The sequence below is a fragment of the Micromonas commoda genome, chromosome 7 (assembly GCF_000090985.2).
Source record: "Micromonas commoda chromosome 7, complete sequence".
In the NCBI taxonomy this organism is placed as follows: Eukaryota; Viridiplantae; Chlorophyta; class Mamiellophyceae; order Mamiellales; family Mamiellaceae; genus Micromonas; species Micromonas commoda.
Window position 1 is genome coordinate 1,320,667 of NC_013044.1, and position 25,164 is coordinate 1,345,830.

Below are 25,164 nucleotides of genomic sequence, written 5' to 3' on the forward strand. Positions count from 1 at the left end.
ACAAACCGCCGGTCCAAGGTTGTGAAATGACGATCTGACGATTGCTCAGCGACAGAGGAAGTTTCACTGCATGCATTCAGCCACCTGGCAATTTTTTTGTCTTTTTACATCTCAACGCTCTGAACAGAGAAGCAGGTCGTCTGTGAAAGCGGCTGGGGCGAGCGTCGCCCCGTATTAGATGGGCATATTATTATCGCATCCTCATCTCATCAGTCCAGGAACATCGGCGCCATGACCAGGGTGATGGTCGCGAGCATCTTGATGAGGACGTGGATGGAAGGGCCCGCGGTGTCCTTGAAGGGATCGCCAACCGTGTCGCCCGTGACGGCAGCCTTGTGAGCCTCGCTGTTCTTACCCCCGTGCGCGCCCGTCTCCACGTACTTTTTCGCGTTATCCCACGCGCCCCCCGCGGTGTTCAGGAACAGCGCCATGAGGATTCCCGCCACCGTGGCGAACATGAGCATCCCCGCCACGGCTCGCGCGCCGAGCAGCTCCTGACCGGTGGCTCTCCCGATTAAACGAAACACAACACCCACGGCGACGGGACCGCCCACGGCCAACACGCCGGGTTTGATCATCTCCCTCAGCGCCGATTGCGCGACGATGGACACGCACCGGCCGTAGTCGGGCTTCTCCTCGCGGCTCATGATCCCCGGCCGCTCCGCGAACTGCCTTCGAACCTGTTTTAAAAAAAACCACGTCAGTCTAATTTTCCGAACAAAGATTAAAATAAACTCACCTCGGTGACAACCTCCTGCGCCGAGCGTCCGACGGCGGTGCACGCGAAGGCGGTGAAGAGGTAGACGATCATGCTGCCCAAGAGTCCGGCGACGAACACCTCGGGGACGGCGATGTCCACCTGCTTGAAGGGCTTGCCGGTGAACGCCTCCACCTCGTCCATGTACGCGCTGAACAGGAGGAAAGACGCGAGCGCGGCGGATCCGATGGCGTATCCCTTGGTGGTCGCCTTGGTGGTGTTGCCGACGGCGTCGAGGGCGTCGGTGCACTCGCGGACGCTCTCGGGCTGGTCCGACATCTCGACGATGCCGCCCGCGTTGTCGGCGATGGGCCCGAAGACGTCCATGGTGAGCACGTACGCGGCGGTGGAGAGCATTCCCATCGTCGCCACCGCGGTGCCGAATAAACCTCCGGTGGGCTCGCCGGTGGACTTGTCCGTCAAGCCGCTGGTCTGCCCGAACCAGTACGCGGAGATAATCGCGGCGGAGATGCAGAGCACCGGTGCGGCGGTGGACTCCATGCCGACGCCGACGCCCGCGATGATGTTGGTGCCGTGGCCGGTGGTGGACGCCTCGGCGATGACCCGCACCGGCGGATACTTGTAGTCGGTGTAGTATTGCGCGATGAACACAAACGCGTACGCGGACGCGGTTCCGATCATGCCGCACCCGAAGAAGTGGAACCAGGCGGACGGGGCGTCGTCGACGTACAGCATGACGCGCGTGGCGATGCCGAAGCCGACGACGGAGAGGCCCATGGCGACGGCGTAGCCGCCCTTGAGCACCTCGTAAGGGTCCTCCTTCCGGCCTCCGTTGGGATTGAGAGACGGCCTCTCGCCCACTGACATGATGCCCGCGGCGGACACCAGGCAGTCGAGCGCGTGAACCACCAGCGGGAACATGATGAATCCGGTCGAGTCGGGAATGTTAGCCTTCTTCGCCATCGTCGCGCCGAGGATCATCGCGCTGATGACCTCGGCGGCGATTGACTCGAACAGATCCGCGCCTCTCGCGCTGCAATCTCCCACGTTATCGCCCACGAGATCCGCCACCACCGCGGGGTTCCTCGGGTCGTCCTCGGGAATGCCAGCCTCCACCTTACCCACCAAATCCGCCCCCACGTCCGCCGCCTTGGTGTATATTCCCCCGCCGAGCTGCGCGAAGAGCGCGACGAACGAAGCTCCAAAGCCGTACCCGACGAGCATGAGCGGCATCTCGTTGATCGACGTCCCGCCCGCACGGCCCACCCCGAACAGGAACGAGTAGAACGTGAACAGCACGGACACGCCGAGGACGGTCATGGCGACGACGACGATGGCGGCGAAGCCGCCCGCTCGCGTCGCGACAACGAGCGCTTCCCTCGCGCTTCGCCTGGCGGCGCCCGCGACTCTCACGTTGGCTCGAACGCTGACCCACATGCCGACGTACCCGGACGCGGCGGACGCGAGTGCGCCGGTGCAGAACGAGAAGGTGGTGAGTATCGCGAAGGTCTGTTGGCCGATGCCGGCGTCCACCTGTTCCTTGGTGAGCGCCCTCGCGCTGTAGATGAGGTAGATGACGATCGCGAGGACGCCCGCGAGCTTGCCGATGAGGTTGTACTGGGTGGCGAAGAAACCGTCGGCGCCCTCGCGGATGGCGTCGCTCACCTCCTGCATGTCGGCCGTGCCCTCGTCCTTGCTCAGGACCCACTTGGCGAGGTACGCCGCGAACGCCAGGGACGCGAAGCAAGCCATGATGACGAACACGGCGGTCCAGGCTGTGCGAACGGCAAGATAGAAGAGGACCAGCGCGCCCACCGCCGCGGCGGCCTTGACCTGCTGCGGGTCGGCGTGCTGGGCGAAGTGCATGAGCTGCGTCGGTGGGAACGGTATTGGCGTTGGGTCAGCCGCGCGCCGGGAGGGAGTCGGGGGATGGACGGACGGGGGTGTCGATGCCCTAATTGTTGAATTGGGGTCGCGGATATCGTCGCACCTTCGCGAGGCCTCCGCCCTGCGGCGCGGCGCGCGCGTACCGCCGGGTCTTGGTCGGGGAGAACCCGCCGCCCTCCAGGTCGGATACGTCCATCATGCTGATGGCTGTTCCGCTGCTTCCGGCGCCATTGTTGCGGGCCCGGACGTCCGTGAGGCTCGCCATTGCGCTGGTGATTCTGGTGACCCGGACGGAACTTTGTCCGGCTGTGAAATAAATTGCTTCTTCTCTCTCCTAACGGGTCGGCGGTCGGCGCCTCTGCGCGTGCGTGAAGATAAAAGTAATGCTAGGTCTAGGGTCTAGGGTCTAGGGTTCGCGCCCGGTGACTACGACGACAACGAAACGATCACGGCTGGAGCGAGTCGATCGCCCGCGCCGCCGCCGAGCTCCCCTTCTTCGCGGCGTCCCCTCGCACAGCCCCATTCTTCTCCATCCTCTCGTACGCCTCCTTGCTGTGACGCAGCGCCGCAGCCTGAGAGCTCCGCAGCGTGCCGCCGTTGTGCAAAACACGGACAGTGATGGACCTCCCTTTCACGTCCCGCAGTAGCGTCATGCAGCACCAAACCTCCCTGTGCACGTCGCGCCCGCATCGAACCACGCCCAGGCCCGTCGCGGGATTCCAGTACTTGACCGCCACCGACGAAAGCGCCGCGCCCGCGCCGATGTCGCCGAAGTTCACCGCGACGCACTGGCGCAGGATGCCGAGGATGACGGATTCCGTCAGAGACTCGTCCACGCGCCCGTCGTGCCAGCGCCACTCGGTCAGGAGGTAGCGGTTCTTGAAGCGCACCATCGAAGTGATGACGAACCAAAATAAATTATCGGGAAAAATTTGCCCGCGCCACCCGAGAGGGGTAGCGCCAACCCTATTGACTAGTGTGATAAACTAAGAACCCGACACTGCTACGCGGCGACGGGCCCCGGGGGCTTACCCTCGTCCACCGCCTTGTTCCTAACCGGCTTGCTGCGCTCGTACCGCCCCAGGCCACCCACGCCGAGCTGCTCGGACGCGAGCTCGAAGACAAAGTAGGTGATGGCGAGCTGCGGGAAGATCTTGACGTACGCCGCGCCCGTGCCGAGCCACAGCGACTTGAGCCCCTCCCTCTGCACGCTCAGTTTGAGGCACTCCAACGCGTTCTTGTAGAGCACCGGCCTGTGACCCAATCCCTGCACCCTCATGCGGGTCATGACCACCTCCAACGGCATGGTGAGCGTCAGCGACACGCACGCGCCCAAGCCTCCGAGAGCCCCCTTCTCCAGCGGGTTCGGCTTTCGTCCGCCGTTGGCCTCTCGGTACATCGTCTGGAACGTCTCGTAAAGGGTGAAACCCAGCGCGGAACCGATCACGTCGCACAGAAGCGTCGGTCCGATGCCCTTGTAGAAGGCTTTCAAGCCGCCTTGCTCGCGGAACAGCTGCGTAGCCGCGGTGACCACCGAGCCCCGGAGGCCACCCGCGACGGCCATCTGCGATTTGAGCGTGTCGAGAGGGTAGCACGCGGCGGTGGAGAGCGCGCCGGCGACGGCGCCGGACGCGAGCCTCTCCTCCAACAGCAGCTGCTCCGCGGGTGCGCCTGTGTCCTTGTCGGAACGCGCGCGGAGGAAGTCGTCCTTCATCTTGTGGAAGATGGCAAACTGGAGGGCGTTGGCGGGGACAACCTTGAGCGCGGAGACCATGTTGCCTCGGAACAACCCGGCTGGACCCTCGTTGCGGAGCACGTCTCGGCAAACCTGCGCGGCGTTGGGGGGTTTGGTGGTGTGCACGATCCCGGACTTGTCGAGCATGCTGCTGGCGGGTCCGCGGACGAGTCCCATGTCCTGGATGATGGTCCTCGCGCGGTCCAGGGGCGCCACCGCGGTTCTCCCGACGATGCCCGCCAATCCCCCGGCGAAGAGTTGCTTCCGCCGCTGCCCCCGCGGCTTGACGTGTTCCCTCTCGGGCGCAGCCGCCGCGAGCCAGTCCCACACCGCGTTACCCGAGCGAAGCTGCGCGTCGGGGAGTAAGGCGGCGTACCGGCGAAACTCCTCGTAAGTGACCGCGTCGCGAGACGAACCGTTCGGTCCGCGCCTGGCGGCGAGCAGCGAAACCATCTTTGCCGCGTCCGAAGCGTCGACGCCGTCGATGCCGGCTCTCTTTGTCGCCTCGAGGACGGTGTGGACGTCCGCGCGCGCGTTCCGGTCGTCCCCGGTTCGATCCCGATCGGTGCCACCCAACCGGAACGGGAATTCGTCGTGTCCGAATCCCAGCACTTGGCGCCACGCGCGTCGCGTCGCGCGTTCCCTGGCACCCGCGTAGGTCCTGTACTCCTCGAAAGTGATGGCTCCGAACTCGTCGCACCTGTACTGCGCCATGAGCTCGTCGACGTAGTCCTCGCCTCGGGGCAGGCCGTAAGATTCGAGCGCGGCGCACAGCTTGGGACGGTCGACGAACCCGGAACCTGCGGGGGAGTGGACGGAGCGCGCGGGCGGTCAGGGCCGAACGGGGGGGGGTGCCAAACGGGCGGAAATTTTATTCCTCCGAGCGTGTTCGGCGACTTCTGGCGATTTTTTGAAGAACTTTCACCCTCGACGTGGACGGAACGAGGGTCTGTAAACCCGAAAAACGCGTCCGAGCAACGAAGCGCGTGAAAATAACGGCTAAAAGACCCACGTTTACGGCTTTTCGGCCCTGCCAGGGTTACCCTCGGCAGGCGCCTCGCCTCCTCCCGCGGGTTCACGGGGCGCGGGGACGGGTTAAAAGCAGGGTTTGGGATCGGGTAGGGGCGCCAAAGGACGGGTAACTGACGCACCGTCGGTGTCGAGATCACGGAAGGCGGCGGCGAGACGCTGGTGCGCCTCGCGCGCTCGAATCATGCGCCCCTCGTGGGACTCAAGGCAGACAACCGACACCCCGACGAGCCTGCGATGGGGCCGGGCTCGCCACTGGGCCAGGAACGCCCTCGGCGCCGCGCTGGTGCGGGGCGGCGCCATGACGGTGGGGCGGGACGCCACCATGGTTGCTTTAGCCTTCGCGCTTAGGCCCTGACAGGCCGTCGGCGCTCCGGCGACACCTAGACTCGCGTCTGAGGAAGTGGCGATGACTGCGGATCATCGCTGGGAAAGAACGGCGTCGTGCAAAAAAAGTTGAGACCAAAAGGGCTGTGTGCCGCGAACTTTCCGTTGGCTGCCCTGCGAATCTCCCTCCCAGATCCTACGGGAATCAGTCAGGTTTGGACCTTTTTTTCAAAAAGAATCTCCAAATCGAGCCAGCTTTCGCTTTTTACGACAACCCATTGGCCCAGAGCCGCCAGCTGACTGAGCTGCCAGCTCATCAAAAGGGCGCAAGACGAAAATTGGCCGCGCTTGCGCCTCGGCCGGATAGCAATTCGCTTTTTCGTAGTTGCCTGGGTTTTAGACGGGGCGCATTGAGCGCGCTGCGAACCCACCGCACACGCGCGAACCGACACCCAAAATGGCATTATCCCTGCTGAGCTTAAACTCGGTGATCCCGTTCATCAAACGCGCGGACCACCGCCGCGACCGCGCGGCGCGCATCATCTACAACAAAGGTGCGCGTTCGTCCCGGCAAACGACCAACTAACAACCGGGGCACTTTTTTGTGGTCTTTTTTGTCTCGGAGAATGCTCGTTGCGCACCCCCGCTGACCATCTGACGTCTCCCTTTCCCACGATTCCGCAGAGCACTGCGTCGGCGACTGGTGCGAGGGCGACTCCGAGGAGGAGCAGACCCCCTGGGACCGCGTCACCGGTCTATTCGCGCGTGAAGGTACGCATGCTGACTCAGACAGCATCGGCGGTCCGCGAAACGCCGCCTTTTCGCCGCGATCCCCCGTCCCAAAGTCCCCGTCGCGTCGACTCACTTTTTCCCCACACCTCCCTCCTCCCGTCGCAGAGCAATGCGTCGGTGACTGGTGCGAGGGTTTCGACGAGGACGGCTACCCGTCCACCCCCGACGTCGCCGCCGCCGCCTTCGCCCGAAAGGACGACCACTGCGTCGGCGACTGGTGCGAAGACGACTCCTTCGACGACGCATCCGGCTTCGATCGCGCCGCGATCAAATCTCAAAAGCACCACTGCGTCGGCGACTGGTGCGAGGATACAGACGATACAGACGCTTCAAGCGCTTCCGGCTTCCCGTTCCCATCCGGCTTGAACAACCTCATCCCCAAAGACCTGGCGTGGACGTCCGATCCGAAATTCGCCGCCGCGAATGTCTCGCTCCTCGTCGCCGAGACGGCGCTCCTTTTCCTCGCGTCGACCGTCCAGCCCATCACCACGGGCGAGCTCTGCGGCGTGGACCCGACCGCGTTCGGGTGCCTCCACGTGGGCGCGCACCAGGCGTTCGCGGACGAGATTGGCGCGGCCATGGTGGCCGTCGCGCTCTCCTACACCGGCTTTGTCACCCTCCTCGCCGCGGAGAATTTCGGGACGTGCGCCAAGTACCTCCTCGACCGCGGCGTCCCGCGAACGGAACTCGAGGGCGTGTCGTCGTACAGGTTCGTGCGCGGCGCCGAGGCGGTGCTCCGGCGCACGAACGACGTCGACGCGGCGGTGGCGTATCTCCGCGACGTCCGGGATCGGCGCGGGCATTTCGTCCGTTCCTTTTCGAGCGGAGCGAAAACGTACACGCCGTGGTGGAAGAACGCGCCCGCGCCTCCTGTAACGCCTTCCGTAACGCCTTCCGTCGCCGAGAACAAGAGCAACGTCGTGGCGTTTCGGAGGAGTAACAAGCCGGGCGCGATCGACGACGAGAAGGTTTTCGAGAAGGTGAGCAGCGCCGGGCGTTCCGAGAAGGAGAAGAAGCCGTTCCCAACCGGAACACTCCCTCCGAGGCGTTGAGTCGAGTCGAGACGTTGAGTCCGGATGATACGCGAGGAGGCTGCGAGCGAGGAGGTTGAGCGCGCGCGTCATTCGAGTGCCCTTGAGCGCGGCTCGCGATAGGGCGACTCGGGAGATTCGTCGGGCGCGAGGGCGTGATGTACAGTCAAACCAAACCTATTACGTGCCCTTTCCCCGGGGGGGGGCCAGGGCTGCACAAAAAGTACGTGTGGAGGTAATATCACCATTCTTTAAGACGGAACGCGCACTGCGACTCGCGCGCGGAAGATGTCGACCGCCGGGAGTGTCATCGGCGTCGGCATCTCCTTCTTGTCTCGCGGCATCCGTGCGACTCGTCGGCCAACCCGCGTCGCGCCGTGTCCGCGCCCTTCGCTGACCCGATTCAGATGTTCGTCGCGACGACCCCTCACCGTCGCTTCGGCGACCTCGGCCCCGTCCTCCGACACCTCGACGAACGACGCGTACCTCGAGCTGCTGGCGGACAAGACCAAGAGGGTTCGCGAACTTTTCCACGGCGGCGGTTTCATTCCCGCGCGAGGCGTCGAGGTGTACGCGTCCCCAAAGACGCGCGGGTACAGATCCCGGTGCAGGTTCGCCATCGCGCGCGACGACGGCGGAAGACTGAGGTACGCGCTGTTCGAGAATGGCGAGGTGGTGATGCTCGGCGACGACGACGCGGACGAGGATGGCGACACAGACGTGTTCCCTTGGGCGTCCGAACCCATCGCGAGGGTCATGCCGGTTCTGCTCGAGCTCCTCAACGATGCCGACGGGTCGCCGAACGCGCGCGCGTTGACGACGGGGCTCTCCGCGGTGGGTTTCCTCGCCAGTCGGGGCGGCGAGGTGGTGGTGACGCTGTGGAACAGGATGACAGACAACGCGGGGGATACGAACACCGCGGGGGATGCGAACACCGCTATAGGGGACGCGGAGTGGAACGACGACGCCAACGGGCTGCTGAGCTCGTTGAGGTCGGTGGGCGTGACGGGGGTGGTGACGCGGCGGCGACGAAAGACGCTCGTCGCGTCGAACGGCGTGAACCACGTGTGGGAGCCGATGACCGTCCCCGGGGATATCCCCGGGGACATCGAGATCATCGCCGCCGTCCCCGGGGATATCCCCGGTGATGTCGGCACGGGGACGACGCGGTCCCAGAGTCGGCACCTGCGGTACAAGCAGGTGGAGGGCGCGTTCTCGAACCCCAACGGCGACGTCGCCGAGGTCACCGCTCGCTGGTTACACGACGCGTGCGAAGACATCCTGCTGGCACGCAACAAGAAGGGTTTAGGGCTAGGATCAACTCCGCTCTCGACGCTGCCGTGGCTCCTCGAGCTGTACTGCGGCAACGGCAATCACGCCGTGTCGCTGTCGCCGAGGTTCGGGCGCGTCACCGCGGTGGAGATTGAGCCGAGGCTGGTCGCGGCGGCGAATGAAAATTTCGCCGTCAACGGCGTCGCCAACGCCACCGTCACCGCGTTGCCCGCGGAAGTATTCGCCAGGGCCAGGACCGGGACCGGGTCCAGGGGTTTACTCGACGGCGATGACGTGGACCAGTTGCTGGCTGACGCGTGGCGCGACGGCACGGTGTTGGTGGATCCGCCGCGGGCGGGTTTAGACGAGGATACTTTGGCGTTAGTCGCCGGGTTCGGGTCCGTGCTGTACGTCGCGTGCGACTGTGCGAGTTTAGCTCGGGACTTGAAGTCGACGCTGGGTAAGACGCACGAGGTACGGCGAATGGCGCTGTTCGACCACTTCCCCGGCAGCAGGTTCTGCGAGGTCGTGGTGTGGCTCGAGGCGAAGGCGTAGAACCGCGAGTGTTGGCTAATACTAACCGTCTGAAGCTTCGTGTCTTTCGTGCTCCACTGAGTGGGCTGCGCGTCAGAGTTGTTCCGCGTCGCGAGTGCGCGATGGAGCTACTCTCCGAGGTCGAGTCGTTGTGCGACTCGCTCTTTTGGGACAGAGCGGACGTCGGAAAACGACTCGCCTCCCTGCGCAAGCTTCAGACCGCGGTGACGTGCGAAGGTGCGCCCCCACCCGCCATTCTTCCGCCGCCGACACGAATCTGACGGTGCCCACCACCTTTTCGCAGCTTGCGTAGAGGAGCTCAAGCGTCACGGCGGCGTGGACCGGTTGCGTAAGGCGCTCGCGTGGGACGATGAAGAGGCTGTGGACATCGCCGCGTCCGTCCTCGCGTCGTGCTCGGGGTACACCGCGCGCGGCCCGGGGACGCGGACGCAAACCTTCGGCGAACACTCCATCGCGGTGCACGAGACGGACTACGTGGAGGGAGGATTGGGGTGGAGGGTGTGGGCGTCGGGGGTGGTGATGTGCCGGGAGCTGCTCGCGCGACACGGCGAGATCGGACTGAACGGCGCGGACGTGCTGGAAGTGGGCGCGGGGTGCGGCGTCGTCGGCTTCCTCGCCGCGAGGCTGGGCGCCCGACGGGTCACGTTTACGGACTACCTCCCGGGTCTCCTCTCGAACCTGGACAAGTCCGTGGAGCTCAACGCGGAGGCGTCGCGCGGGTGCGAACTACGCGTGAGACACCTGGAGTGGCTCGCGTCCGTCCCGGGGCTGAGCGAGGAGTCGGCGAGGCCGGTGGGCGGCGACGGGAGCTGCTCGGGCGGCGACGCTAACAGCTTCGCGGCGATGGCGCGAGATCGGGCGCTGGCGACGGACGAGACGTTCGCCGTGATCCTGGGCAGCGACGTGTGCTACGAGGATCCGCTGCCGAAGGCGCTGGCGCACACGCTGTCGAAACGGTTGGCGAGACCGGGCGTGGCGTGGCTCACGCTGCCCGTGCGGGACTGGCCGGGCGAGAGCGGCGAGGCGGTGATTGAACGGCTGGTGAAATTCGCGACCGACCTGGGGATGGCCGCGACGGTCGAGAAGGCCCCGGACCTGGAGGAGGAGGAGTACGAGGGAGGAACGTTCGTCAGGCACCGGGGTGGGATGGTGCACGTGTGGCTGAGGCACGAGTAGCACTAGGGGAAAGAATCAGTTAGTCGTCTCGTTAAATCGTAGAGGGAATAAAAATTGGAATCTCTCCCGTCACGCGTTGTCGTGAATCTGCTTGAAGTACTCCTTGTAGAGCTCCTCCCGCACGGCCTTCACCTCCTTGACGTACGTCTCGTAACCCGCCAGCCTCTTGGCGTCCTTCTTCGTCATCGTCGGCGAGAGTTTCCAAACCCTGGACTTCACAAACTGAATAATCAAAAACGTCACCGCGAGGACGCCCATCGCCATCGCGCCGCCGTGTTCCACGCCGAACCACCGCCGCCCCCCGTCCGGCAGCAAACCCTCGACCAGATCTCTGAACACCGGCTGCGTCGCCAGCGCCGGGAGCGCGTGGGTCCTGAGCGCGGTCGTCACCGGCTTGGTCGCGCACGCCTCCAGCACGGCGACGTAGAAGAGCGTGGCGAGCACGACCCAACCAAACACCATCAGCGCCCACCCCTTCGCCGTGGCGCTCGCGTTATCCCTCCGTCGTCTGCCGTTGAGCTCGCGCGCGTTGGCAATCTCGGCGACGATCGCGTCGCAGTCGTCCCGCATCGTCGTCAGGTTCTTTTGCACGGTCAGGCGGATGGCCTTGTCGATGTCGTCGCACACCTCCTCGAGGGCGTTGGGAATCGGCACGGCGAGGTCATCGCGGGGGAGGTATATCGTGGGAAGCTTGAAGGCGTGAGAGTTTTTGATGCGACCCGCCAGGTTCTGGGTGATCTGGATCAGCACCCTCTGCCTGTCGTGCTCCTTCTCCACCTGGTCGGCCTTGCTCATGTAGTACGCCAGCTTCTCGGCGTGGTGCTCGTTGAGCCTCTCGATTGTTCTCATGGTGCGCTTGCACAGCGCTTGGCCGATCGGGTCGAAGAAGCAGAGGATCAAGTCGACGTGGTCCGCGAGGAAGACGATGGATTCGGTGACGTCGAAAGGGTACTCCATCTCGCCGTCCACCAGTCCCGGGGAGTCGACGAGGTCGACGCACGAGAAGTTCCTGTCCTTGGAGGTGGATATCTCGGTGAAGACGTTCTCGGAGATGCCTTTGAACTTGGACAACCCGTTGATGTGGTCGTAGAAGGCGAAGGTGGCGTCTCCCTTGAGGGTATCGCGTTTGCGTCCAGAGGTGACGAACGTGAACCCGCGGGTCTCGATGGCCACCCCCGTGGTCTGCACGCTCTCCCCGATGTACCAGTTGATGAAGCTCGACTTTCCGGCGCTATGATTTCCGATGAGCATCACGTTCACCTTCTTGCGGGGCTTGTAAATCTTGAGCTGGAGCAAGGGGTCCGCCGCGATGGAGAGGAGGCCGACGGAGCCATCGGACCCGGGGTTCAGACCCTTCTCGTAGAGCTCATGGATTCGCTTCAGGATGCGCTCCTGCATGTTCGCGGAGGGGTGGGCGGCGTGGAGTCAGTCGACGGGGCTGCCAGATCTCGCTCGATCGATCGGGCCGCGGCTGGGAAAAGGGACGTGGTGGCGGACGAGCCGAAGCGTCGGCGACGTGGAGGCATACGGCGGGATGATGCGCACCGTCGAGGACATCCCGAGCGTGTCGGCTGTGTTCTTGGCCTCGCGCTTCTTGTCTTTGCCCATGGTGGACGCTCTGATGAGGAGGTGCTCGCTGCTCGTCTCGAAGTGCCGATCCGATGAGTGGTCCGTTTGGTTTTCCCACGCGACGATCCCGACCAGCCAGAAAAAAAAAGGACCACAGAAGCCATGCACGCGCGAACACGCAGCATCGATGACGGGGACGAGGACGGGAAGGCCAAGGCGCTGGGCCTTCCCGGAGTGGCGTTGGCTGTGGCACACAAGATCCTGACCGCCGTCAAGGGACTCTGGATCCGGTCCTCACCCTGGCTCATGCTGGTGCGCCACCGCGTCCGATAAATCTTCGAAATGTCCTCTAACGGTTCTCGCTCCCCGCCCGCAGGTTGACATCCGTAAGCTGAGCTGCCCCGAGTCCGTCGGCGACGCCCTGCACCGCTTCAGGCGCAACACCAACGACTTCGGATACAACTACACCCTCGTCCTGCTCTTCGTCGCAGTCGCGTGCGTGGTCACGAAGCCCTTCTCCCTGATGGTCATCGCCGCGCTGGCCATGCTGTGGGTCTGGGTCTTCTACGTGCGCGCCTCGGAGTTCCACTACAACGGCCAGACGTACTCGCTCAGGGCGCAGGCCGTTGCCATGGTGATGTTCTCCGCTTTCGTGCTCATGATCGCCACGAACGTGTCGCAGGTCCTCATGGGAGGACTCACCGGCGGCTTCCTGCTCTGCGTGGGGCACTCGGTGGTGAGGGCGCCGGAGCCGCCGCCGGAGGGCGACGCCGAGGCGCAGGGCATCGTCGGAGGGTTCACCGAGGCCGTGAGCGGCGCGGCGAAGAGTGGGTACTCGCAACTGAGCGGCGCGCTGGGCCAGATGGGGGACATGGTGCCCAACTCAGTTCGCCAGCAGTTCGACAAGGTCGGCATCAACTTCTGAGAGTTTTGTTAGCGGGCGTTTGAAACAAGGATTGAAAGCCATTCCGGATTCGATGTGGGTCAGTGACAGTTTGTTGACCGACATCTGCTTTGAATCTTGAAACCGGATTCAAAATCTTCACATTTTTCGCGGGAAACAGAATCGAGGCGTGTGCCAGAAGCCCGCTCGCGCACTTTTGACACGCGCCCCGCACACACAAGAACCGCGGCGCGAGGCGCGACAAATACGCGTGGGAAGATGCAGGCGGCGGTTACGCGAGTTTTCCCCACATTATCGCTATCCGGGATCGCGGAGAGACCCTCGAGGACGCGCCGCGCCAAGCCTCCGCACGGGAGTTTAATGGTAACGGCAACTGCTGCTGGACCGGGATTCGAGAGCGGCCCTGTGAATATCGGGCGCGTCGTCTGCCGCCGCGCGGCGCCGCTCGCGGACGGATACGAACGTGCGTTACACGCATGGCGCCATGGACGGGTGGACGATGCCCAAAACGCCTTCGGTGCGCGCCCGAACCACGCGCGTCCCTTAGTTCCTGAGCTCACATGAAAATATCTCGCTAACCGACGCGGGCTGACCTCGCCCACCTCCCGACCCGCAGAGGCACACCTCGCGAGCGCGCCCCACGACGTCAAGGCGTGGATAAGTTACGCGCAGATGGTCAAGCGGCCGAGGGGAGGCGAGGAGGTCGTGTCGAGGCTCCAGCCCGGCATGGTCGCCTCAACCGACGTCTCTGTGAGCAGGGAGAGCGTCTTCCGCGCGAGGAGGGTGCTGCATCGGGCCATCGCCGCGCTCGGTGACAACTCCGCAAAGGCCAACGTCCTTCAGACCCTCGGTTTACTGGAGCTGACGCACGGCAACGAAACCTACGGCAGCGCGCTCCTCGAGTTTTGCGTGGGTCAGAGCGGAGGCGCGCTCGCTCCCGTGCTGAGGTGGCACAGGGTCAGAGCCGCGCGGCGTTCGGTGGTGGCGGCGAGTGGAGGAGGAGGAGGGGGCGTCGGGAGGTTACGCCGCGCGAGAGAGAACGTCCAGACGCGGGTCCTCCTCCCCGGGGCGTTCATGAGGGAGGATACGCCCGAGGCTTGAGGTTGCGCGAGGCGGCGAGGTTGCTCTCGGTGTACTTTTACTCCATCGGCGCGTTGAATTGATTCGAAACGCTAATAACCAGCCAATCGCTAATAACCAGCCAATCGCTAATAACCAGCCGGCGCATCGCGAGTGTCGTCGATCGCGTGCGCTAGCTACTTGGCGGCGCCGAACCTGTGCCTGTCGTGGGGCTCGTCCAGGTTCAAGTCCGGTCCGATTGGCACGATGGCGTTGGCGTTGAGCACGGGGTGCGACGTGAAGTAGTGCGTCTTGATGTGCCACATGTTGACGCTGTGCCTCATCCCGGGTGTCTGGTACACGTCCTTGACGTAGTTCCACAGGTTCGGGTACTGATGGATGAACTTTTTGTTCGTCTTGAAGTACACCACGTACACCTCGTCGAACCTCACGAGCGTCGGGAAGAGCCGGACGTCCGCCTCGGTCAGGACGTCGCCGGCTATGTACCTACGCTTACCCAAGATATCTTCGCACCTGTCCAGACAGCGAAACAGTTCGGTCACCGCGGCGTCGTACGCCCCCTGCGACGTCGCGAATCCGCACTTGTACACGCCGTTGTTGATGCCGTGGTACACCCACTCGTTGACCTCGTCGATGGCGGGCCTGAGCGCCTCGGGGTACAGGTCCAGCTCCTTGTTGTCCGCGAACGCGTTGAACTGCGAGTTGAGGTCGCGGATGATCTCGCTGCTCTCGTTGCTCACGATCGTGTTCGTCTGTTTGTCCCACAGGATGGGCACCGTGAATCGGGTGCCAACCGCCGCGCCGCCCATGGCTCGGTCGTACACGTCGCGAACGAATGTACTTTCGAAGAGATGGTCCGGGGTACAGTTATACGACGGTCCGCCGGGGAACGAACCGACGCCCGAGGGCCCGGAGACGGACGCGCCGTCTGTGCCCACGAAGCACCATCCGGCGTGCTTATCGTCCGGGTCGTCGGGCCTCGTGCGCTGCCACGTGGGGTGCACGGACGAGACCGTGACGTGCTGGGTGAGTCCCTTGAGGTGGAGCAGGGAGAGCGTGCGGCACGCCCACGGGCACGCGTAGGAGACGTAGAGGTGGTACCGCCCGCTCTCGGGGGTGTACGGACCGTCGGGAGTGATCCTGTTGCGGAAGATGGCATCCTTACGGACGAAAGCGCCGTCCTTGGAGACGTCCGCGACGGCGGTCTCGCCGGGAGTCATGGCTTCGTCAACCTTCGCCATCGCGCGACGGTGAACGACGATGGAGCGGTAGGTACGCGGGCGATACGGGCGAGGGCGACGAGCGAGTGAGGGTACCGATGAGGATGCGAGCGCGATTCGATGACGGAGGCTCGAGAGCATGCGTCGTCGGCGGCGCAGTGGTATTGTGTGTCGCTTCCTTTCGGTGCGCCACGTTTTACGAAAAACCGTCACGAGACCCGATGACGCGATTTCTGACCGAGCGAATTTTGACCGCCAGTTTGGTTTCAAAAGTGATACATTTCATCGGCTACGAGGGTTTTCCCCTTCTACTGTCCCTTTCAGATCTCTCGCTCTCCAAAAATCATGTGGAGAACATCCCCGACGGCGAGCTCGCTGGCTTGCTGTGCTTGAGGCGTGTGATGATCTGGCGCATCCGCCCGAGGTCCGCGGAGGTCTTGCCCTCGCCCGAGATGAGCGCGTTAACGCCCTCCCAGCCCTGGCCCTTGTAGTCGGTCTGGGCCTGCACCTCGCGCTCGCGGTTAGCCTTGTGCGCCGCCGTGAGCTGCTTCTCCCTCTGCGAGTACATCAGATCCCTCTCAGCCTGAGCCTCCTCCCGGATGGACTGCAGCTCGCGCTTCTCCGCGGCGGACTTGTCCGCGATCGCCGCGGCAGCCTCCGCCTTCCACGCCGCGGTGTTTTCACTCACCGCGAAGGTCTCCGCCGCGAGGGGCGCCGCGGCGGGAGGTGGCGCCTGGAAGAAGTCATCCTCCGCAGCCTGGGGCTCGGGCGCGGCGGCGAACAGATCCGGATCGGACGGGAGCGACTGGGCGCTGTGGGAACCCTCGGCGAAGAATTCGTCCATGGCGCTGCCCTGGCTCGCGCTCGGGGGCATGGGAGCGGGCGCGGCCTCCTCGAAACTCTCGGTCGCCGCCGCCTCCACGGGCGCGGGCGCGGCCGCGAAGAAGTCCTCCTCCGCGGGCGCGGGGGGGGGCGCGGCGGGCGCCTCGACAAACTCGTCCATCCTGACGCTCCTTCAAAATGATTGAACCTCCTGGCTCGAGTGGCTCCAAAATGTGCCAATGTTCGTCGAGCGAACGTGGGCCCGGGACTGGCCCGGGCAAATAGGTTTCTCACTGTTAGGGTATCGACGAATCGGGGCGAAAACGAGGGTTTATTCCTGGTTCGCGAAAAAAACCGCGAAAAAAGCATGAGCAGATGAGTCAGCCCTGTCACGCACGAGGACAATAATCCCGCCGGGGAGAAGGTTGGCGAACGCCGCGCATTGTGACGGCCGCGACGCCGAGTGGAGCCTTTCCCCACGCGATGTCCGCGCCAATCGCGAGGATTGTGGGTTGTGCCGCGTTCGCCCGCCCGTTCGCGGCGGGCGGCGCGCGCAAACCCTCGCAATCCGCTCGCGCACCCCGAAGCGGCGCCTCCGCCCATCCGACTCACGGGCGGAGCGACAGAAAAGCAACGAACGCGACGATTACGTCGCGTTCGCGCGTCATCGCCGCGGGTTTGATGGGCCCGCGCATCGCCGCCGTCGGGGAGTTCGACGAGGAGGGCGGCGAGGAGTACGAGCGCGTCTGCGCGCGACGTAACGAGCTCCGCGCCAGTACAATCGCCGAGCTCAAACCGATGTGCAAGATCAAGGGAGTCAAGACCTCCGGCAGCAAGAGCGACCTCATCGATCGCCTCCTACGCTCGGAGCTCGGCACCGAGATGTTCATCCTGTACAACGGCGGCAAGAGGCCCGAGGAGGGACCCGAGGACGACGCCAAGCCCCAGGCCCCGCCCACCCCCGCGGCGCAATCCGCCCCGACCGCCGTCGATCCCGAGGCGGCAGCCAGGGCTCAGGCCCAGGCCGAGGCCGCCGCCGCCGAGGCTGAATACGAAGCGTTCGCCGCGCAGAACGCGTCGCTGATCGATGACATCAACGACCCGAGCGCTGCGGCGGACCAGGCCGCCAAGCGCGAGGCTTTCTTCGCGCAGAAGCGCGAGGAACGCGCCCGCGCGGTTGCCGCGGAGAAGGCTGAGCAACTTCGCAGGCTCGCCGCCGAGCAAGCGGCGCTGGTGGAGGCCCAGGAGAAGGCTGCGCAGGAGGCCGTCGCCGCGGGGATGGACCCCGCCGCCGCGATCGCCGGCGTGGGTACCCCCGTCCCCGCCGCTCCCCCCGCCGCTTTCGAGGACTCCGAGGCTGCCGCCGCCGCCGAGCGGCTCGCCGCCGCGCAGAAGAACCTCGAGGACAAGAAGCGGAGAGCCGCCGAGGTGGCCGCCGCCGCCGAGGAGGAACGCCAGCTCGAGCTGCAGCTCGAGGCTGCTCGCGCCAAAGCCGCCGCAGCCGCACAAGAACAGGCCGAGCAGGAGGCTGCCGCGCAGGCCGAGGCTGACGCGGCGGCGGCGGCGTACGCGGCGGCGGCGGCGAAGCTCGCGGCGGCGGCTGACGCGTACGAAGCCGCCGAGAAAAACGAGCGGCTCGCCGCCGCAGCCGCGCAGGGCGCGCCCCTCGACCAGGCGGGGTTCGCCGTGCCAAACGAGGCGCCCGGGCGCGAGACCCCGCCTCCGCCCCCGCCCCCGCCCGGATTCGAACCCGCGACGGTCGAGCCGGCGACGGCGTCGGCGCCGGCGGCTTCCCCACCCCAACCGGGAATCGCGCCCGAGAACGTTCCCAAGTGGACGCCCACACCGCCGCCGCAGAAACAGGCCGTCCCCGAGGACCCGAACGCGGCGATCGCCCGCGCCAAGATCGAGGAGAGGCTCAACCAGGACACCAGCGGGGGTATCCGCGATTCCATCCTCGCGCAGGCCAGAAAGACGGTTGCGAGCGGGCCGGTGAAGATTGGCGCCGAGGGGAAGGCGCCGCCGCCGCCGGGACCCGCCATCGGAAAGTTCGAGCTCAGCGCCGACGATCTCATCGCCCAGGCCTCCGCGGCGGAGGAGGCCGAGGCTGCCGCCTACGCCGAGACCCCCGAGGCGCAGGCTGCCCTCGCGGAGCACCCGGACACGATCGCGAGGAGCCGCCTGGGCGCCAACGTCACCTCCATCGGCACCCACTTCGGCGTCTGGGCTCCGCACGCCGAGATGATGACCCTGTGCATATACGGCGGTAAACCCGATCCGTTGCGACCGTTCGACCGCGACGCGCCCCTCCCTGAGCCCACGCGGTACGAGATGAACCGCGGCGACGATGGGTGCTGGCGGCTCGAGGTTCAGCAGGTTGGACACGGGTGGAGGTACGCCTTCGAGGTGACCATGCCGGGCGGGCACGCGTTCACCCGCCGCGACCCGTGGGCGAGAGAAGCCGAGTTCGACACCGACGTCTGCTACATCTGGGACCCTCGGAAGTTCAACTGGCTGCCGTTCCAGCGCAGGCCGAAGGAGGAGCTCGTCATCTACCAGCTCCACGTCGGCACCTTCACCGGGCGTAACGACCCCAATCTGGGGACCGAACCCGGAACCTTCGTCGCGTTGGTTCGCAAGCTCGACCACATCGCCGAGATGGGTTTCACCGCCGTCCAGCTCCTGCCCGTCACCGAGTTTGGCGGCGCGTGGGGATACAACCCGCGCATGATGCACAACGTCCACGGACCGTACGGGTCGCCCGACGATTTCGCCGATTTCGTCAACGCGGCGCACAAGCGGGGCATCGCCGTCTTCGTGGACTGCGCCCTCCACCACGGCGCCGCCAACGGTAACTCCTTGTGGGAGTACGACGGTTGGGGTCCCAACGAAAACGGCGGGATCTACTTCGAGCGCTCGGGCGACACGGGTTGGGGCCAGGGGTTCGCGTTCTGGAAGCAGGAGGTTAAGGATTACCTCGCCGGCGTCGTGGACACGTGGCTGGGCGAGTACAACTGCGACGGCATTCGAATCGACTCGGCGCACTCCATGTCCCCGGACCTGTGCAAGGAGGTGACGAGGCGCGCGAGGGAGGACTACCCCGACAGGTTCGTCGTCGCCGAGCACAACCCCGAGGGCGCGTTCGTGGTTCACGATCTCGGCGCGGATTCGGTGTGGCTTCTGAGCGGGTGCGACGACGCGGCGGCGATGACGTGGCAGTACAACGGCAACTTTGACCAGCTCGAGTACATGGTTCGACTCAAGGGTGGGTACGGCGGCAACGCGCAGTGCGTCAAGTACCTGCTCGGCTCCCACGACCAGTGCGGGAAGCGACCGGGTCACAGCCACGACCTCGGTCACTGGGTGGGCAGGTTCGGCGGCCGGATGGAGTGGCGCGCGAGGGCCACGGCTCGGCTGTGGTGGGGCGTGATGTGCGCCGGCCAGGGCTTGCCCATGATGTTCATGGGCACCGAGACGCACCAGGACGGTCACTGGCACGTCGACGAGGACGCAAAGTTCGACTGGGGTTTGCTCAACATGATTGCCGAGAAGGGCGTGGACAACGGGGCCTTGTACGCCAAGCAGGGCATGGCCCACGTCAAGGCTGCCAACGAGGTCCGGGTCAAACACAAGGCGCTCACCATGGGCGACTACAAGCGAACGCACCGCGACGATAACAACGGCATCTTGGCCTGCGAGAGGTACTACCAGAACGACGAGACCGGGGAGAAGGAGCGACTCATCGTCGTCGTCAACGCCGGCGACGGGCAGTGGGACGAGCAGGGCATGTACGGCGTCGCCATCGGAGGACAGTGGGAGAACTGCGCCGGGTTCGAGGAGGTGTACAACTCTCAGAGCGCCGAGTTTGGCGGATGGGAAAACAGCGGCAACAAGCAGAGGGGCGTCATCCAGCAGGATAACGACCAGCTCATGATCTGCATCCCCAAGCTGAGCGTCCAGATCTTCAAGATGCTCTGGGGGGCCCCGCCGGCCGCCGTCGACCCGGACGTCGAGCACGCGAAGCTGGCGGCTGCGGCGGCGCAGTCGATCTCGGCGCTGCAGTAACTAAAAGTTCAAAATTTTCAATAAGATTCCTCACGTCACCTTCACACTTTCCACGGCGCGATGGCGGACGGTAAGGACGATGTGGACCAGTGGAAGGAGCTGAACGAAGCGCGTAAGGCTTCGATTCAGCGTAAGCTCATGGTCCCGCTGATATACGCTCCGATGCTACCGCTCATTCGGATCGGGTTCAACCATAACCCGACTTTGAGGAACAGGCTATACGGGGCATCGCTGATTGCCGCGCTCGCCCATGCTGGGTACATCATGGCGAGCGACAGCAGCGTGCTGTGAGCGATTAGGTCGTGTATATTAGATCGATGTAGCCGACGCCGATACAGGTGCACTTAGGACGTAGGATTTCATAGCAAGCACAGAACGAAGCGTAACAACCGTCTCGTCACGTAGAAATCTCGTTGAACCCTTGTCGATCGTCGTCACACTTCAGCGGGCACCGTCGTTGGACCTGAACGTTTACCTGCGCGATGGGGGATAAGCTCGCGCCCACGACACGACACGCGTATACGCACGAGGGTAGGGTCGTGTACGAGTGGGATCAGACCCTCGACGAGTGCAACTTCTACGTGCGCACGCCGCCCGGGGTCAAGGCGAAGATCCTCGACGTGGAGGTGACGAGCACGTCCGTCAAGTTCGGCATCAAGGGCAACCCGCCGTACCTGCACCACGAGCTCACGGAGGCGGTCAAAGCGGCCGACAGCTTCTGGACCCTGGAGGACGGCGAGCTGCACATACAGATGACCAAGCTCCACAAGGGAAGGCCGTGGGTCAGCCTGTTCAAGGGGCACGGGATGTTGGATCCCGCGGCGGAGGAGGCGGAGAAGGCGCGGCTGATGAAGGAGAGGTTCGCGGAGGAGCACCCGGGGTTCGACTTCTCGGGCGCGGAGTTCAACGGCGCCGCGCCCGACCCGAGCAAGTTCATGGGAGGCATTGGACACAACTAGCTAGTAGCAGTGGACGTCGTAATAAGATGAGTAGTTTCAAGGGGTGGCCAAACTCTCGCGACCCGTCGCCTGTCCAAACGTCGCCCCCGTCGTATCGTCAGTTCCGCCTCGTGCCCGTGAACGTGCCCACCACGATGTACTCCGCCATTATCCCGCTGTAGTCCGCGCCGAGGAACGACGCCTTGACGTCCCTCTTGATCGTCGCCACCCCCGACGTCATCCGAACCGACTTTTTTTCACCTCCTCCGTCGCCAGCTGTGTCGCCGCCGCCGCGCCGCTCGTCGTCGATCTTGGCGTTGAAGTAGACGTCCCCCGCGGGGAGCACCGTGCGGCCCGACGCCACCACGGGCTCGTTCAGTCGCAGGGTGAACTTGAAGTACCCGGGCTCGTCCGCGAGCCAGAAGAACCCCGGGGTGGCGTCGGCACCCGACGGATCGCTCAGACCGTCGTCGACGAAGTACCTGCTGCCCCGCACTCCCGCGCCGCCCCTGCTCGGGTACACCCCCGCGTCCCTCTCCGCGAACTCGCACTCCATCCCGAGGGAGACGCGCTCCACGCGCGCGGCAGCCTTCGCCGAGAGCGGCGTCGTGGGTTCCCTCAGGAACACGCTGAGGTCGATCGACCACGACGCGACGGAGTCGTCGTCGCGCGAGCGCTGCACCACGCGCGTCACCGAAGCCTCCTCCTCGTCCTCCATCATCTCGTCCATCCGAGCCTTGAAGAACCCCAGCGCGTTCTTCAGACCCCCGGCCAGAAGCCCGCCGGGCACGTCCCGGTTGTCGTCGCCCGTGGCTTTGGTGTGCCAACCGCGGACCGCGCGCGCCTTGCGCGCGAGCGAGCCCGTGAGCGATCGACGATGCGCGGCGACGGGACGAGACCGCGCGGTGTGCGCGGTTTGGATCATGTCCACGGAGCCGGACCCGCTCGGAGGGACGCGCCGAGGGCCTGCGATGCGCGTCAGCGTGTGTCCTCTAGGCACCCTTCGTCTCGTTTGCGAGAGGGGAAACCGCGTTGCCGTGGAGACCCGATCGATCACACCTAAATGCGCGCGACGCTCGTCCCGCTGCTCGCCCGCGCCGCGCCCGCGGTTCGACGCTCGATCGCCGCCCGGTCCCCGTCCCGCTCGGTCGCCATGTCCGCCAAGGGCAAAGGTAAGAAGGGCGGGGACGCGAACGACGCGAAGGACGGGTACGGCGGCGAGGCGTCCGTCGGCAAGGCGACCGGCGGCCAGACATCCGCGGACGCGCTGACCGCCGCGGCGCTGAAGGAAGCCGGGATCAGCGTCATCCTCGGGTCCAAGTCGTTCACGCGCAAGGCGATCCTCAAGGAGATGGGTATCCCGTACGAGGTCGCCGTCGCTGACATCGACGAGAAGGCCATCGGAGACAGGACCGACTCCCCCAAGGACCTCGTCATGGCCATCGCCGTCGCGAAGGCTGACGCCATCGTGAGGAAGATGGCTGCGGAGCTCGGTCCCGACATGGACGGCCAGTGGCCCATCGCCAAGGACACCATGCTCGTGACGTGCGATCAGGTGGTGGTGCACGACGGCGTGGTGCGGGAGAAGCCCGAGTCGAAGGACGAGGCCAGGGAGTTCATCCGCGGGTATGGAGTATCGGCGCCGTCAACCGTCGGCGCCATCGTGGTGACCGACCTCGAGACCGGCGGGAGGTGCGTGGCCTTCGACCGCAGCACCGTGACGTTCGCGCCGGTCCCGGAGGAGATCGTGGAGTTCCTCGTGAATGAGGGCGAGTGCATGAACTGCGCGGGCGGGCTGATGGTGGAGCACCCCAAGATGGCTCCGCTGGTGACCGAGTTGGACGGCGCGATGGACTCCATCATGGGCCTCGGAAAGAGGGTCGTGGGTGGCTTGCTGATGGAGGCGCTGCTCGATCGCAAGCTCAAGGGTCTGTCCGGCGGCATCAAGAAGGAGTTCATACCCGAGGATCAGCGGGTAGAGAAGAGTTAACGTCAGTAGCGTAGGCGGGAGCTGTGGCTAATCTACAGCGCTACTAAACCTAATTCACCAGAGAGCTCATCAGCTTTTGAGATAGCTCTTGGCGAATCGCGAGTCCCTGTCCGCGATGGACGGGCGCCCGGCCTTCACCCATCGCTGCTTCAACTCGTCCAGCGAGGTGTCGTTCGTGTGTTGGTGCAGACAATCGTTCATCGCCGCTGCGGTATCCCGGCACGCCCACGCGATGCTGATCGTCCTCCCTTTGACGCACTCGTAGTAGTCCTTCTGCGTCTCCCTGCACCGCACCAGCGCGCGCTCCTTCATGAGCGTGATCAGACCCTCCTCCTCCTTCCGCAGCACCTCGGGGTCGACCTCCGCGGCTGGTGTTCTAAACCTCCAGCCCGACATCCCTAACGCTCTCCCGCAAGCGGCGCGCGCCGCTCCGACTGCACGGCTGATGACGATGACTCACACTGCACTGACGAAAGATTTTGAACCAATCATCTCGCACAAGTAGCCTCCTTTTTCTGCAGACGACGCCCAGAGATACCAACGCCCGTGAGCGCCATGTCCGCCCCGATGCGCGCGGACGCGTTGGGTTCTCGCAAGGAAGGCAGCATGGACAGCCTCGACGACTGGGAGGAGCTAAACCCTCCGTCCGCGCCCGATTCCGACGACGAGCGCGAGCCCCTCGCGTTTCAGCATGCTGGTCACAAAAGCAGCGGAATGTGTGTCGAGCCACGACGCGCGTCCTCCCCGGCCGCGCCCGAGACCCCGACCCGGTTTTCCGCCGGTCCTTTCGCCCGCGTCGACTCGAGCTCCAACTCCAACGTCGCGGACGATTTCGAAGACCTCGACGCGGGCGTCATCTCCAGGTTTCCGCCCAGGCACTCCGCCTCGTACGAGCAACGACCGGGTCCGGGCATGGGCAACGACCACGACCACCCCTCCGGGGTGGACCAGTGGCTCAAGCTCGCCGAGGAATCCCTCACGGCGGGCGCCTCCCGAGCGGCATCCGACCTCGTCGCCCTGCTCGCCGCGGTCAAGCGCGGCTCGACCGCGAAGGCGCGCCTCCCCGGCGAAGACGACCGGAGACTGGCCGGCGAGAATCTCGCGGATAACGACGCGCCGGGTGGGATTTTTTCGCGGGAACTTTCAGCCCCGGCCCCGCGCGACGACTGGCGAGCGCTCGTCAGGTCTCTGGGCCCCGCGAGGTTCTTCCTCCCGGCCGCGTGCGTCGCCGTCGCCGCGATCGTCATACTCGCGTGGTGCGCGACGTACGGGCCAACCGCGGGGGTGCACGGAACCGCGGGTCACTCCGCCTTGATCGCCGCGCCCGCCCCCGTCGCACAGCTGTGCGCCGCGGCCGCCGCGACGCCCGGCGCGACACAGCTGGCGCGCCGGCTCCAACCCGACTGCCCCGCGCGTCTCGACGCGGTGGACGACCGCGAACGTAAACTCCCGACGTCCATGCCCGAGCTACCCGCGCGCGACGACGACGACGCGTGTGCCGTTCGTGACGACGCACAGCTGTGCGCCGCGAGACTCCTCGGCTCGCGCACGGAGAACGAGCGCCTCAAAACACAGCCGTCGTCGGCGCAAAGGGACGTCGCCGAGCTCGAGACGCGACTGGCGGAGGCGATCGCGTTCGGCGAGCAGCTGAGGCGCGACGTCGACGAGCAGGAGAGGGAAAAGTCGGTGTGGAAGCACAGCAGCGAACGGTGGTACGACGCCTACCAGCGCGAACGGGAGGCGCGCGCCAGCTGTGAGACAAAGGCGAAAAAGTCGTCGTGGACGCGACCGCTGCGAGACACAACCGCGCTGGCTCGCAGAGCGCTGGGACACGTCGCTCGATACGGCGGCGACGCGTAGGGCGGCGGCGGAGCTGCGGGCGTCGGCGGACGATCGATACTGTACATAGAAAGCCTCGCGCGCCGTTGTAAAGCAGCCGGAGACGCGCCGGATACCACCAGAGCTTCAACGCGCCCTGGCGAACGCCACCGTGGCAAAAGTGGTGAACGCGAGTTCTCAAAGATCTCCTTTCGCGCCGTTTTCAAGCTGGTGAA

General features: G+C 65.1%; 18 protein-coding genes across 18 annotated transcripts; 10 read left to right on the plus strand and 8 right to left on the minus strand.

Moving 5' to 3' along the window:
• Nucleotides 1-73: 73 nt before the first annotated feature.
• MICPUN_107016 (H+-translocating pyrophosphatase family) lies at nucleotides 74-2,470 on the minus strand (the record flags this gene model as incomplete). The annotated part of the gene is made up of 2 exons (XM_002504056.1): nucleotides 74-680; nucleotides 740-2,470. The coding sequence occupies 2 exons, from the start codon at nucleotides 2,468-2,470 to the stop codon at nucleotides 210-212; spliced, it is 2,202 nt and encodes a 733-aa protein (XP_002504102.1). The 3' UTR covers nucleotides 74-209.
• Nucleotides 2,471-3,153: 683 nt separating this feature from the next.
• On the minus strand, nucleotides 3,154-3,498 carry MICPUN_74127 (predicted protein; the record flags this gene model as incomplete). The annotated part of the gene is made up of 1 exon (XM_002504057.1): nucleotides 3,154-3,498. A coding segment is annotated over one exon (345 nt), but the record flags the coding sequence as incomplete, so codon positions are not given.
• A 9-nt stretch (nucleotides 3,499-3,507) lies between these two features.
• MICPUN_108700 (mitochondrial carrier family) lies at nucleotides 3,508-4,999 on the minus strand. Its single transcript, XM_002504058.1, has one exon. It carries the CDS (start codon nucleotides 4,791-4,793, stop codon nucleotides 3,609-3,611), a length of 1,185 nt encoding a protein of 394 aa, XP_002504104.1. The 5' UTR covers nucleotides 4,794-4,999; the 3' UTR covers nucleotides 3,508-3,608.
• A 1,118-nt stretch (nucleotides 5,000-6,117) lies between these two features.
• Nucleotides 6,118-7,779, plus strand: MICPUN_105893 (predicted protein). Its single transcript, XM_002503704.1, has 3 exons — nucleotides 6,118-6,250; nucleotides 6,381-6,467; nucleotides 6,594-7,779. The coding sequence occupies exons 1-3, from the start codon at nucleotides 6,154-6,156 to the stop codon at nucleotides 7,538-7,540; spliced, it is 1,131 nt and encodes a 376-aa protein (XP_002503750.1). The 5' UTR covers nucleotides 6,118-6,153; the 3' UTR covers nucleotides 7,541-7,779.
• Nucleotides 7,780-7,807: 28 nt separating this feature from the next.
• On the plus strand, nucleotides 7,808-9,346 carry MICPUN_51141 (predicted protein; the record flags this gene model as incomplete). Its single annotated transcript, XM_002503705.1, has 1 exon — nucleotides 7,808-9,346. One exon carries the CDS (start codon nucleotides 7,808-7,810, stop codon nucleotides 9,344-9,346), a length of 1,539 nt encoding a protein of 512 aa, XP_002503751.1.
• A 101-nt stretch (nucleotides 9,347-9,447) lies between these two features.
• MICPUN_60389 (predicted protein) lies at nucleotides 9,448-10,522 on the plus strand (the record flags this gene model as incomplete). The annotated part of the gene is made up of 2 exons (XM_002503706.1): nucleotides 9,448-9,562; nucleotides 9,639-10,522. The coding sequence occupies 2 exons, from the start codon at nucleotides 9,448-9,450 to the stop codon at nucleotides 10,520-10,522; spliced, it is 999 nt and encodes a 332-aa protein (XP_002503752.1).
• Nucleotides 10,523-10,531: 9 nt separating this feature from the next.
• MICPUN_105894 (predicted protein) lies at nucleotides 10,532-12,158 on the minus strand. The gene is made up of 2 exons (XM_002504059.1): nucleotides 12,068-12,158; nucleotides 10,532-11,914 (listed from the first exon to the last, which is right to left on the minus strand). The coding sequence occupies exons 1-2, from the start codon at nucleotides 12,128-12,130 to the stop codon at nucleotides 10,592-10,594; spliced, it is 1,386 nt and encodes a 461-aa protein (XP_002504105.1). The 5' UTR covers nucleotides 12,131-12,158; the 3' UTR covers nucleotides 10,532-10,591.
• A 95-nt stretch (nucleotides 12,159-12,253) lies between these two features.
• Nucleotides 12,254-13,016, plus strand: MICPUN_60391 (predicted protein; the record flags this gene model as incomplete). Its single annotated transcript, XM_002503707.1, has 2 exons — nucleotides 12,254-12,403; nucleotides 12,468-13,016. The coding sequence occupies 2 exons, from the start codon at nucleotides 12,254-12,256 to the stop codon at nucleotides 13,014-13,016; spliced, it is 699 nt and encodes a 232-aa protein (XP_002503753.1).
• Nucleotides 13,017-13,204: 188 nt separating this feature from the next.
• On the plus strand, nucleotides 13,205-14,198 carry MICPUN_60392 (predicted protein). The gene is made up of 2 exons (XM_002503708.1): nucleotides 13,205-13,512; nucleotides 13,612-14,198. Exons 1-2 carry the CDS (start codon nucleotides 13,254-13,256, stop codon nucleotides 14,094-14,096), a joined length of 744 nt encoding a protein of 247 aa, XP_002503754.1. The 5' UTR covers nucleotides 13,205-13,253; the 3' UTR covers nucleotides 14,097-14,198.
• Nucleotides 14,199-14,251: 53 nt separating this feature from the next.
• On the minus strand, nucleotides 14,252-15,295 carry MICPUN_83445 (predicted protein; the record flags this gene model as incomplete). Its single annotated transcript, XM_002504060.1, has 1 exon — nucleotides 14,252-15,295. One exon carries the CDS (start codon nucleotides 15,293-15,295, stop codon nucleotides 14,252-14,254), a length of 1,044 nt encoding a protein of 347 aa, XP_002504106.1.
• A 343-nt stretch (nucleotides 15,296-15,638) lies between these two features.
• On the minus strand, nucleotides 15,639-16,298 carry MICPUN_60394 (predicted protein; the record flags this gene model as incomplete). Its single annotated transcript, XM_002504061.1, has 1 exon — nucleotides 15,639-16,298. One exon carries the CDS (start codon nucleotides 16,296-16,298, stop codon nucleotides 15,639-15,641), a length of 660 nt encoding a protein of 219 aa, XP_002504107.1.
• Nucleotides 16,299-19,319: 3,021 nt separating this feature from the next.
• On the plus strand, nucleotides 19,320-20,224 carry MICPUN_108703 (glycoside hydrolase family 13 protein). The gene has a single exon (XM_002503709.1). The coding sequence runs from the start codon at nucleotides 19,325-19,327 to the stop codon at nucleotides 20,180-20,182; it is 858 nt and encodes a 285-aa protein (XP_002503755.1). The 5' UTR covers nucleotides 19,320-19,324; the 3' UTR covers nucleotides 20,183-20,224.
• Nucleotides 20,225-20,242: 18 nt separating this feature from the next.
• On the plus strand, nucleotides 20,243-20,473 carry MICPUN_60396 (predicted protein; the record flags this gene model as incomplete). Its single annotated transcript, XM_002503710.1, has 1 exon — nucleotides 20,243-20,473. One exon carries the CDS (start codon nucleotides 20,243-20,245, stop codon nucleotides 20,471-20,473), a length of 231 nt encoding a protein of 76 aa, XP_002503756.1.
• A 191-nt stretch (nucleotides 20,474-20,664) lies between these two features.
• Nucleotides 20,665-21,141, plus strand: MICPUN_83535 (predicted protein; the record flags this gene model as incomplete). Its single annotated transcript, XM_002503711.1, has 1 exon — nucleotides 20,665-21,141. One exon carries the CDS (start codon nucleotides 20,665-20,667, stop codon nucleotides 21,139-21,141), a length of 477 nt encoding a protein of 158 aa, XP_002503757.1.
• A 97-nt stretch (nucleotides 21,142-21,238) lies between these two features.
• On the minus strand, nucleotides 21,239-22,045 carry MICPUN_60398 (predicted protein; the record flags this gene model as incomplete). Its single annotated transcript, XM_002504062.1, has 1 exon — nucleotides 21,239-22,045. One exon carries the CDS (start codon nucleotides 22,043-22,045, stop codon nucleotides 21,239-21,241), a length of 807 nt encoding a protein of 268 aa, XP_002504108.1.
• A 145-nt stretch (nucleotides 22,046-22,190) lies between these two features.
• Nucleotides 22,191-23,161, plus strand: MAF (MAF family protein). Its single transcript, XM_002503712.1, has one exon. It carries the CDS (start codon nucleotides 22,274-22,276, stop codon nucleotides 23,108-23,110), a length of 837 nt encoding a protein of 278 aa, XP_002503758.1. The 5' UTR covers nucleotides 22,191-22,273; the 3' UTR covers nucleotides 23,111-23,161.
• Nucleotides 23,162-23,179: 18 nt separating this feature from the next.
• Nucleotides 23,180-23,506, minus strand: MICPUN_60400 (predicted protein; the record flags this gene model as incomplete). The annotated part of the gene is made up of 1 exon (XM_002504063.1): nucleotides 23,180-23,506. The coding sequence occupies one exon, from the start codon at nucleotides 23,504-23,506 to the stop codon at nucleotides 23,180-23,182; it is 327 nt and encodes a 108-aa protein (XP_002504109.1).
• Nucleotides 23,507-24,469: 963 nt separating this feature from the next.
• Nucleotides 24,470-25,066, plus strand: MICPUN_108705 (predicted protein). The gene has a single exon (XM_002503713.1). It carries the CDS (start codon nucleotides 24,569-24,571, stop codon nucleotides 24,968-24,970), a length of 402 nt encoding a protein of 133 aa, XP_002503759.1. The 5' UTR covers nucleotides 24,470-24,568; the 3' UTR covers nucleotides 24,971-25,066.
• The last annotated feature ends 98 nt before the right edge of the window (nucleotides 25,067-25,164 follow it).